This window comes from Vanacampus margaritifer, chromosome 8 (genome assembly GCF_051991255.1).
Source record: "Vanacampus margaritifer isolate UIUO_Vmar chromosome 8, RoL_Vmar_1.0, whole genome shotgun sequence".
NCBI lineage: Eukaryota > Metazoa > Chordata > Actinopteri > Syngnathiformes > Syngnathidae > Vanacampus > Vanacampus margaritifer.
In genome coordinates, this window is record NC_135439.1 from 10,393,692 (window position 1) to 10,405,709 (window position 12,018).

Sequence of the window (12,018 nt, forward strand, 5' to 3'; positions counted from 1 at the left end):
TAGTAGATTAACAGCAAGGCAAGGACATGGGTGAAAGAAATCAGCATTGGTTGGGATGAGGTACACTGGATACATTAATAGCATGATTTAGAAATAAAAACAGACCAGTTTTGTTTTTTTGTTGAAAACAATTGGTCGTCTCACTTAAAATTATTATAGTACAGTATTATGACATTTGCTCAGTCAATTAACTTGGACCCACAACCATTCTGTTGGAAATTGGTATATTTTATAAAACATTTTTAGGGAAAAATTAGCATTGAAGACCTGGCAACAATTAACATTTCTCATAAATCCAGCCTAAAAGCAGTCATTTAAGACAGTAATACGAATACATAATTTCACCTTGTCAAAAAGAAACCGGTCAACACTTTTTGCCCACCTCAGTAAGCTTATTTCTGTATCTCAAAAGAGTGAAATACTTGAGTTTCTGCATCGAAACTAAAGGCAAGAGCGATCCTATCTAGCCGCATTGCGTGAATTGAAATCTACTCAGATCAAAGGCAATCAATCAGTGGCAAGATTTTAACAATTTAAATGTTGAAGTCATGCATTACGTTATTTAGTGTCACACTACTCATTTATAAACACCTACAACGGCAGAAGGAAAAGTAAAATGTACAAGAACTCTTAATACACCAAACTGTTTGTCACAATTTTTATTTATTAATTCTGTCTGTGCTTTATAACTTAATAGCACACCAAAAAAAACAAAAAACAACTGAATCCAGACACCTCCATAATTGTAAGACTGCCTCCTCTTGTGGCAGTTTGGATGGGAGAGGATACAGTTCCAAAGGAAAACAAAAACATACACAGAAGGCACAACCAGCAGTCCCTTGGAGTAGTCTTGAAATGATCCTGCTCGCCACATCTATCGAACTGAGTCACCAGCAAAGGAAGAGTAGACATCACACCTCCCCATCGCATTGCTTGCAGTAGCTGCCAGTGCAGTTCATGAGGAAAACAGAAGTCTACAAGGAGTGCTACAAGCTCTTAGTGACAGTCTAACATCATTTAAACTTCAGTTTCACCTCCCCTATACCTAGAAAAAGAAACCATTGCTATATACAGGGGGACTGAGATAAGTTCCCATCATCTGTACAATCGTGAATATACATAACTTATTCACAAACTTACTACTAGTCCAATACAAAAAGAGAGGGACAGCAACAAAAATGGAGGGAAAAAACAAAAAAAACAACAACTTGGCTGCAGTAACATCTCAATTGCCTGACTTGCATTTTCTGTAAGAGCTTTGACTTCAAGGTAAGAGTCAAAAAGACTGTCCAGGTGTGTGCTGTGGCTTCAAATTAAAGTTTGCATTTAAATGTATCGATCACGGAGAGAAAAGGGGAAAATATATTTCACAGTGCACCTCAGCGTCAAGTTCCTTAGGGCCGGAACTCCAACTCATCTACACTTATGACCTTGGCCGGCATGGAGGGGAGTTGCTGATCCAGGACATCAGAACCAAACCACTTGGCCAGGCCTGGAGGGGGACTTGTGTGTCGCTGGGGGCCATTCGTCCGATGGGGTCCTTGGCTCTGAGACTGTGGACCTGGGATGCTCTGATGTACTGCAAGAAGCGGAAACAAAGTTACAAGAAAAGCAGAATGTATAAGAACACAATGGATATAAATTGATCTAGGTCCATATATCAAGATGGTCATTATTGATCCCAATTTTAGATTTGACTCACTTTGTCTCTGCTGCTGAAGTTGCTGCTGGATCACTGCCAGCTGCATCTGACTGTTCGCTCTGGGAGATAGAAGCGGATGTCCTCCTGTTGCGCTGAGCGGGTACAGGGTTTGGCCCAGTATTGGAGGAGGCAAGCCTTGCAGTTGCGCCAGCTCAACATGTGGTGGATATATACCTGAGAATGACATTAACAAAACTCAAGACAATCAAATAATGAAGTCTGACATCAGCTAGATTTAAAGGAGAGCTTGCTTAGCAAATTAAGGAATAAAATAATGTTCTGGGTAGGTGTGCAGCAATTAACCGGTTTTATGGTTTTTAAACAACCGCAGCCGTTCAACAACAGGTTATTCCTACTCACATGCGGCGCAAAACGAGCCATGCGGCATAGTTTATAGCTCTTTTGTTTCCACACGGCCCATTTAGCGGGTGCACAACAACACAGGGTTCAGCTTTGAACGCCACCCGGAGAGAGTTGCGTGCCCGACGGCTGTGTGTAAGGTTCCGAGGCGGCCGGGCCACGCTGGCACCCGCGGTGGGCATTCCCGCGCCGGATGTGGACCAGGTTGAGTGGACGTGGGGAAAGGGAAGGTCGAAACGAGGTGGCGGCAAGCGTGGCGGACGGTCGGGCCTCTCGACCGCCGCCGGGAACCACTGGCTCGCTGCACCGTTGCCACCGCCCAACCCCGGGGCTCCGGGCCGCGCCAGAGCGGGGAGCTCACGTGAGCCTCGCTATCCACGGCCGCCCGCTGGAGAGGCCATAAGCTGAGACTTTTGAAGCCGCCATCTTGGACATCCCAAGAAAAGTATCTCGGCATGCGCATTATGGCTGCAAAATGCCTACATGTGTAGCGGTAAACTGCACAAATGGTCAGTTTAAAGGCTGTGTACAAACATTTCATCTGTAAGTATGGTTGAAATGGAAAAAAAATTGAAAGATGAAAGAAAAAGATGATTTATTTTTTTTAATGAAAGAAAAAGAGGGTACATGCCGTCCACTTAATATACATAGTGCCCAGGCCCCATTTTTAAGAGTCTAATCTGCTGTATTTGTTTTAAAAGGCAGCAACTTTTTTTTTTTTTTTTAATTTTCAGTTATTTATTTTTGTTAAAAACAATACTGATGTGATTTTTTTAATGTCTATAATAATAACTGTAAAATGAATTTTTTTTATCCTCAGACAATAGTCATACATCAAAATCTGAAACTGTTGCACCCCTAGTTCTGGGCAAACCTTTACCTGCTTGGACTAGCGCTGGGGCAAGCTGCTGGGGTTGGATTCCCTGTGCCAACATTCGTTGAACCACATTGGGGTGAAGCTGAGGAGGCGGGCGCACCATTGGGACGTGAGATAGCAGCGGTACCGGGTACATGGAACGCGGGAAAGTCGAGGGTGGTCCTGGCGGTGCCGTGGTAGGCGTATGATGTCCGGTAGAAAGCGGCCTGAGTCGCTCCTGTTCTTTGCTCGGCAAGGTCTGTGAGAATGACTTTACACCACCAGACTGGGTAGCATTCCCTTCATTTGCTTCCAGGTGTAAACTGGGGGAGTTATTCTCTGCGATCAAAAGAAGCATGTCCACATTTAGTCATCTCAAATTCAGACTTGGAACTTTTATGGCAAATAAAGGCGCTGTACCATCTTGAGAGTGCGCTGCTGCCTCTTCTTTGTTCTCTGATCGACTTGGTGGATCATCTTTGCTTTTCTCTTTTGTTGCATACATTTTGCGGATAACTGATGTAGGTGTAAATGATGGTGACAACTGTTGCAAGGGGAAAAACAAAATACTTTTTTTTGCTTCCATGGGACAACAATTTGGGGCAGCAAAGATGAATTTTAATTCTTACCATACTGGTGACAGCACTGCCTGGTGAGTTTCTTCCAGCAGGCTGAGGGCCTGGACCAGGGGAGCGGTTCATTCGCTGTGGGCTGAAACAAGCGCAACACATCTAAGCAAGCAAGTAAAACTAAGCTTTTACTTAGTTAGTTAAATAATATACACATTCATTTAGTTATGAACATGAACACATTGTACATCACTTTTGCCTCGACTGCGTGGGCATACTTAATGCCCCACGGCTTGATGTAGGGGAGGACGATATATCAGCCTCAATATTGTCAAAGCTTTCACAATTAGCTTTTTTAACTTTTGAGTAAAATACTGACCGTCTCAAAAACAGGCCCGTTTACAAACAAAGTGGCCCAAATCATTGGCTGTGTCACAATATGGTGTGTGCATGTTGGCTACCAGGGGCCAGTATAATAGATACTCCAACATTTGATGAACTGTAGACTCAACTATGCTGCAATGCAAGCCGTTTTTGGAGAGGACAAAGCATATACGCCTTGAGGTATTGTCTGCATGTTTTGCTACCACTGGAGTTCAAATGTTAAACTGTTTATAATTACAACAGTTATTCTTGCTTCGTTAGCTCGTCTATAGCAATTTGAATTGTGCTAGCATGCGCTTTTATTAAATACAGCAAGTGTAATTTTGTGTTTTATATATTTAAAAATACTTCAATTGAAGAGACAAATGGCTTGAGGCGAGCACTAGGACTTGTAGTTTTATTTACTATCTTCCAAACTGCTGCTTGTTGTGAAGTTCACTGCAGCTCGAGTTGGATCACTCAGAAGTTGAAGTACCGCTGTACTGTTTGTTTTTAAGCTAACGGCTAAATCAATCACTCACCGATTCCAAAAAGATTTGTCCTGTGGCAGCCTGTTGTAGCCAGATGGGAACGGGTGATGAGCATGCAGCGCAAGATCCTGTTGAAATGCGAGTGCTTCAAGATCTGCATGATTCACTGGCATTGAGAGTGTCCTCATCTGAAAAAAAGTAAAACAAATTGAATGGATCACTTAACTACTTTGATTGATTCATTTTACTTCCAATCCATTAAACATAACGGTACATGGTGCAATTTACAGTACAAAGCAGACACTGTGAAAGAATTACATTCTTCCACCAAGGAAAAAGTAATGCTACCTGATGCTGGGCTACAGATGCAGGGCTGATCGACCTGTGCAAGTCAGCATAATGTTCAGGCATCATGGGCTGAGCACCAACAGGAAAGCCTTGAGATAACATGGGTGACAGTTTTGACATCAGTTTTGTTCAGACAGTATCTCCTAAAAGTTAACTGGAACAATTAAATTATTCATGTACTCAGACTGGCATGAAAAACCCCTGTTCCCAATTGTGTTGACTTGCTTTTGGCCAGGCTTCCCCAACCTTGGACCTCGAGGTCCGGAGGGCCTGCAGGTTTTAGAGGTTTCTGTCCTCAAACACCTGATTCTAAAGATAAGAGTCATTATATGCTTTTGCAGAGTTAGCTGCTAAGCTGATTTTATTTGCGTTTGGAGGACGGAAACATCTAAAACCTGCAGGACTCCAGCCCATTAGGACCAGGGAAGGGAAGCCTGCTTTTGGCGGTTAGTGAATACTTTTGGAGCATTACTGCTAGTGGCCAGAAGGTGGCAGGAATGCACCTAAAGTATTTGGCAAGGAAATGGAAGAAGAAACTTAAGTCATGCATTACTGCCAGTTTAGCATGTGGCTTCCTTGTGCCACAACAAAAGGCTCAATATCCACCCAGGACTTTGGCTTTGGCCTGAATGTGACACGGGATTCTAGCTAGAATAAGTTATTTTAAACTAAAAAGAAAAAACATTCTCTGTAGTTTGAACCGGAAGTTTCGTCAAACGAACACGTTTGATGCCATTAACACGGGTTGCGTTCCGAAATTCACTAACGCCTAAACACCACAGTGTGTGCGTGTGTTCAAAGGCTCCCCTACCATTATTTCAGAACGCATCATGCGTTAAAACCTAGAAGTGTATTCATCGGTACCGCCTGATGCACTCAGTGGGCACCGGCACTCATTTTTTGGGGCGCTCTGAATAAAGAAATGGCAACGCTCCGAGTTTACGAACCGTCAAGACCATTGTGGGTTTGACGCTTATTTCTAAACACCCCCATAATTAGGAAACAGTGGGCGCGAGTCCAAGCTCTACTGTTTGTGGTCATGTTTTTTGTAAAAATAAAAAATAAAATGTGACTTATACATGAGTCGGAAAATTACAGTAAGTATTAAAAGTGTTCTCATCTCACGCTGGAAAAGATGTAAAGTCATTTTGATTCTATGGTTTTAAAATTCTTTACCAAACAACTTTTGTGATCACTACCTGCTGGATGTTGCAAGCGACTGTTGAAGTAGTCTGGTGAGAGTGACCTCTGAGGGAAGAGAGGTGGTGAGGGACCCTTGTGTAGCAGCCCATGTAAAGAGCTTGGAGCAGCTGAGACCTCAGAGTTGCTCAAAAGGTTGCCAAGCAGCACTGGGGAGCGACTACGAGCAGGCCCTCCTCCCAAGAGCTCCTACGTGCAAAACACACACAGGAAATATTTCAACAAAACTCACAGGTGTTAATCGTAACAAAATTGTTGCATGGAAAACATAAACGGTTCATTTTACAGAAAAGGACACCCCCCTGCCATTTCAAATACCTGGAATATGTTTTTCGGTTGCTGAGGAGGCATTGGAACTTCAGTCGGTGCCACCACAGGTTGGTCTGAAGATTGCTGCAAATATACAAAAGGAGATTGAATTTGTGAATGTGCCATTGAACCATTGTTTCTTCATTCAAGTGTATCCAACGAGCATGCGAGCAAAGTGAAGCTTGCGGTAGAGGTGTTTGGAATATGTCAGAAAAATATTAGCATTTAAAGGGGTCTTACCAAATGTCTGAAAGGCATCATGTTATTTGTCAATCTCCTCAATCTGTAGCCCACTCAGGTGTGTGTTTGCAATTGTTTACAACATGAATCAAATGTTTCTTATTGTGAGACTTTTATGATCTGGTTTTAACTTTGGGCAAGCCAATCTCAATCATTTAAAATGTATACATAGTCCTAAACATCAGCACAAGCTTCACTTGCATAAAGGAGTGGTGCATGAAAATTCAGGCTGAGAAGCAAATTTATGCCCATCACTTATAAAATTGTTTCCTAATCTCTCTAACATTCATTAGGTCGCTACTTGTTAGTCCAATATAAACATTTACATGAGAAATACTTACATTGCTTGAGTTGGTTTTAGGATGAGTTGGCAGAGTTCCACTTGCCTTCATGCTACTGACCAGTTTATTAAAGGCTGACATATCCGTGTCACGTGAACGTGGACGAGCACTAGGACCACCCGTTAATGCCTCTTCTAAGTGCTCAGCCATGAAGGGCGTCCCGTTTCCTCTCCGTGGAGGTGCTACCTTTTGCACTTGTGGTTCCGAAGCCAGTTTCATGCCTTTCATTCCGCCCTCCACCTCCTCCAGGGACAGAACTGCTCCAGAGTGAGCTATGGTTGGATTAATGCCAGTCAATTTAGCTTGACAAAACATACAATTCAGAAAACTGCAGACTTTGGTATCTGGATAAAGACCAGGTCATATTTGGGACAAATTATTTTAGAATGCTTACATTTACATCACTGCATAATGAGTAGAGTAGCTGGTAAATTAAATAAATTAAGCCATTTATGGTCATTAAATCCAAATACCAACATCTGCCTTACTCATGAAAAAACAACGTACGCTTTACAAACAAATTTGACTACAATAAACATATGAAATGGCTGCTGCTATTCTATTAAGTTAAGCAATTTCCACTACTACATCAATGTACTGTATTGTTGAAACTATGAAATGACACTCACTGTTTTCTCGTAGGCGCGCCTTGTTGAGAGAAAGTGTAGAGAGAAGAGGCTTCAGGTCGACTTTGGCCTTGTGCAAAAGCTCCAATATGTCCACTTTCTCCTTGGATTCTGATGATTGAATGGGTGTGAAGAATGGGGCAGGACCTTGTCCAGAACACGTGCCAAGGGCTTCAAGCCCTTCAGAAGGGAACACAGTAGCAAGATTTAGTATAAACTTATTACTTTAACACTTGCCGATGGAAGAAAAAAACTCAACTAAAAAAAAAAAAAATCGACCTGCTAGTTTTTCCAGTTCTTCATGCGGAGTGGACCTTAGACTGCTGGAGTGGCTGCCTGAAGGGCTCAAGTTGCTGGAGAACCACTGACTGAAGCGGCTTGCTGATACAGGCCCTTCACCTAAAACATCCTCTATCATCTAAAAAGACAAACAGAGATTGAGACAGTGGAAAACCACAAACATGAGCAAAGGCAAAGAATATGAGTGCTTAAGTGGAACTTACATTTAGGCAGCTTTCCATCGTCATAAGATTCATTTAAGCACAAAATGTTCCAGAGGACCAAGACAATTGACCAATACATCAAGACCAACTCAATATAAGGTCATAATCCCAAAAAACTTCCCCCCTTAGGCTGAACACTAACATATTTATATGGTCCATTTTTAAATGAGATTTATCAATCATGATGGGCATAAATTTGGAATAAAGACTTTATTCTTACATCTCATGCATTAGTTCTAAAAAGCAAAACAAGACAGCAACATTCAGTGATAAAGCAACCACCACCCCAGATCAAGTCACAGCAGTCAAGGTTATCTACTAGTAATGTTTAGTATCACATACTATTTATCATGGATAGATATTTAGAGCACAGAGGTGGAAATCAGAGTGTAATTTAGAGGTGACAAGAAAGCATCCTGCTAAGCTTTCGTTTGAATAAAACAAAAAGTACTATAGTAAAACAGTGACACCCCATTTGTGATACCCACACCTTTCGCCATCTAAACACCTCCGTGCATCCCAGTACTTACAGACGCCAGTCCTGGCATGGTCTTCTCCAGATTGAAAAATTCGTTGAAATCAAAGTCACCAGCGGACTGCTCTGGCACCACATCAGGGTGAGGAACCTCCTGATCAGCTGAAGGCCGCAGACTCACATTTTGCTCCTCTGGCTGTCCATTACATTCTAGAGATTCACATAAATACACCAAATCCAAAGTAACACTATCATGACAGTCCCTTCACAAGTTAGTATTTATTGTTGGGGGGGGGGGGGGGTCACTTGCCTTCTTTGACAGACTCCGTCCTCTTCCTTGAGCGCCTGGACCTGCGTCTATCATCTTCTAATATTTTATCATCAAATCCAATGAGCTCGATTGTCTCGGACTGGCTTGTAGGACCTCCAGAGAACCACTCTGGCTCCTCTTCTGCGTAAGAGTCATTCCTTCTCCGTTCACTAAACACACGTTTATCTCCAAAATCTCTCTGCACGAAACAAAAAAAGGCCAAGGATTAAACAGAGGATTGGACCACATGGGCAAAAATACTTGATACTGATAGATGCGGTGAGACAATCGAGGCTATTAGTTTCTGCTGTGCATTAAATACTTGATGAAATGATATCTATTTGATGCAAGAAGGCTTGTAAAAAACAGCAAGTTGATATTTCTACTGTCTACATTATTGCACTAAATACCGTAGCAACACCAAAGTTAGCCTGCTGTGGAGTGACGCCAATGAGAACCAACCCTGAATCTTTTGTCTTTGAAGTCTCTGATATCCCGTTCCCGTTCTTTCTCTAGGCGGGCTTCTCTTTCAAAGGCTCGGGCAGCAATGATACGACCACTTCCAATTCTTCGCGTCCCTCCTAAACGGAGAGTCTCATTCTCCTTATTTTCAAGTGGGCTGATTGGCCGGGAGGAGTGGAGTGCGGGTGCAGCATTGCCTTGGCATCCACCTCCAAAGCTGCGACGCTGTGGGCTCAGTATGACGTCCAAGTCGTCCTCCTTTAACCTCTCACGAGGATCTGAATTTAAAAAAAGAAAGAAAATGTAGCACACAAATGTTTATTTAAAATGTTTTGTTAAATTGACACAGCACAGAGAAGAGTGTTAATCTTGACAAATTTGATCAGGAAAAAAAAACATCAAAGTGCGTAACGCAATATATTGTTGCCCCTTGTAAAGTACCTGGGATTCTTCGTTTCACTGGAACTCTATCCTCCAAATGCTCCTTCTTAAAGCCTTCCATTGGAGAATTACGGCCTGAGGTGGGATACTGTGAGGCGTGCCACTTCTCAGGGTCCCAGACGCCGTCACTGAATTAAAACATTCGCATTATTTATTTTTTTGACAGACCAAAGTGACATGACAGGAAGCCATGACCACCTTCATCTAATGGAAGAGCATGTCACTAATTTGATGTCACTATACGTCGCTGGCATTAATAGATGAATAAAGTTATTTGGGATCAGTAATTCACAGACAAATTGGCTGGGAATCACTGGATGAGACCACCAACCAAATTGCACATGTAACTATTCACACCTGTAGGTAATTAGAGTCCTCAATTATCTTTACATTCATTGTTTTTGGAATGGGTGACAAAACCAGACAACCTGGAGAAAACATGCATTCTCCTGACAAGGGCCAAAAATTCTAGGACCTTTCGACTGCAAATACATTCGCCACCACAAATAATACTTTGTCTTCTATTCCAAAAACTAAATGCCTTATGGTCCATTACACACAATTCACGTGCCATCCTGCAACACATTCTTACCTGTCATATTTCTCTGAAAGACAGTCTGGCCTTTCATTGGAGATTGGTAGCTCTTTTATATCAAGAAGCTCCTCCTAAATATTGACAAACAAATAAAATATTAATACACTTAACCGCATCAAACCAAAATTAACTTCTTTTTTTTCCCCTTCCGCCATCACCTTGGTGTATCTATGTGGAGTTGCTACTGGTGGTTCTTTTTTAACTTGGTCCACAGCAGCATCACCTCCATTCTTCTCTTCAACACAAGTGTCACTGTCCATGGCAGAAACACAGCTTTGATCCAAGCGATGACCCTGCTTGGGGAGGGTGAGTTTATTTATTTAGGAATTAAGTGGCTATTGTATAAAGTCCTCCTGAAAAAATAGGACAAGCTTTGGTTAGAGGCATTTAAACGCAGAAAACTCTCAATGCAGGAGGAAAAAAAACAGTCATTGTTTCCCCTCAATACAGAATGTTCGAAGGTCCGTCAGGGTCCAACATTCAGCCTTTTTAAGTGGTGGTCTTGTGGGGACACAATGAGCTAGGTTGTGGTGCTACAGATCCCAATGAAACATTAAAATGTCAGGTGCATTCTTATTGAGCATTTGTAAAATGATATGGCATTCTGGTTCAACGTTCCTGAAACTCAACAAATTAAATCTGGCCTAAAACGCCGGTGTTGCTCTGTCATTAATTAAAAACAATTAATTCGATCTAAACATGGCAATGCATGCATCTCGTCATTTTAAATTTTGTTCCAAGTTCTTATTTATCCTGCTTTTATGTTGAGCCTTTATCTTACTCTTTTTTTAAAGGCTTGTTTTCAGTCATTGTAAAGCACTAAGGATTCACCTCGTAAATGGTGCACAACGAATAAACTTGCCTTAAATCCGTGAAACTGGTGGTCGGTAGTCAATCAACAGCACATGCAAAAAATATCAACGTGAAAATGGTAAGAAAAGACCAAGACGACCGTAAACGAAAAAAGTCGGACCACTCGTTAGAGGCGCTGAAATCCACCTGACGATACCATCCAATCAACGAGTTAATTGATTACAGCCTGGAGACTTACCAGTTTAAAGTAATTGCAATTTGGCAAATTGATAGACGCTGCACCATAACCTGAATTTGTAGAAAGCAGACTTAATAAAACTTCAAATCAATATCACACTCTTGAGTGCGTTGCATTATTTTATTTTAGATTCCGACACTCTAGAATCCGACAAATAAGCATGCGTACACAATTCACAGCTGTCTGAAAATATACCACATTCACACAGAAAGTACTTACCCGGTATGACGTCTGTATGTGAATGTGGTTGACCTGTAGTTCACGTATGTCAGCTAGCTAGCTAATCTAGCCACTTCAGCTAGCTAGCCAGCTAACTAGCTGGGGGAATGGGATAAAGCCCACCCACCAAATTTGTCACCGGCCGACTTGTTTCAGTGATTTACGAAAACGGACAGTACTAGGGTCACATGAAATAACTACACGGTTTGGAATATTCTCAAATAGTAATCTGAAATACTTGTCTACACGTTCTTTCTTTCCTGAGTCGTAGCAGCAATTTTTCTCTGATCGCCGCTTTAAGAAGGTCCTCGGAAAGCTGACACTGTGCCCCTCGTGCCTTTGTAGAATTTCAAATAGTCTGGTACGTTTACTATCTATCATTGAGAAAATTAATATTACTGCAGTAATTTACTTATAATAAATATACATGGGATGGGTGGGAAAAACAAAAATATTTTGGGAAACTCTTGTCACAATTTATGCAAACCTTTGATTTGTGACAAGGCAAAATATTTGGACAGCCAGTAATAGCTTTGGGGTGTGCTCGATTTGTGAAC

General features: G+C 41.9%; 1 protein-coding gene across 6 annotated transcripts; it reads right to left on the reverse strand.

The window, feature by feature from the left end:
• Nucleotides 1–644: 644 nt before the first annotated feature.
• eif4enif1 (eukaryotic translation initiation factor 4E nuclear import factor 1) lies at nucleotides 645–11,921 on the reverse strand. Of its 6 annotated transcripts, none has more exons than XM_077573227.1 (19): nucleotides 11,462–11,921; nucleotides 10,350–10,484; nucleotides 10,189–10,262; nucleotides 9,597–9,724; nucleotides 9,156–9,433; nucleotides 8,694–8,892; nucleotides 8,439–8,593; nucleotides 7,685–7,823; nucleotides 7,409–7,585; nucleotides 6,780–7,051; nucleotides 6,208–6,282; nucleotides 5,889–6,078; nucleotides 4,690–4,778; nucleotides 4,393–4,529; nucleotides 3,548–3,629; nucleotides 3,339–3,462; nucleotides 2,943–3,257; nucleotides 1,703–1,876; nucleotides 645–1,579 (listed from the first exon to the last, which is right to left on the reverse strand). In XM_077573227.1, the coding sequence occupies exons 2-19, from the start codon at nucleotides 10,449–10,451 to the stop codon at nucleotides 1,395–1,397; spliced, it is 2,895 nt and encodes a 964-aa protein (XP_077429353.1). In that variant the 5' UTR covers nucleotides 10,452–10,484; nucleotides 11,462–11,921; the 3' UTR covers nucleotides 645–1,394. The 6 variants fall into 6 exon arrangements, with proteins under 6 accessions (XP_077429353.1, XP_077429354.1, XP_077429351.1 ...); XM_077573228.1 differs by having other exon boundaries at nucleotides 10,350–10,487; XM_077573225.1 differs by having other exon boundaries at nucleotides 10,350–10,544.
• Between the last annotated feature and the right edge of the window lie 97 nt (nucleotides 11,922–12,018).

Coding starts and splice junctions, on each gene's coding strand:
- eif4enif1 (XM_077573227.1), bottom strand. CDS start 10,451: ATGGACAGTGACACTTGTGTTGAAGAGAAGAATGGAGGTGATGCTGCT. Junction 6,283..6,779: donor CTAAAACCAACTCAAGCAAT/GTAAGTATTTCT, acceptor GTATATTTGCAG/CAATCTTCAGACCAACCTGT. Junction 3,463..3,547: donor GCAGTGCTGTCACCAGTATG/GTAAGAATTAAA, acceptor CCCTTGCAACAG/TTGTCACCATCATTTACACC.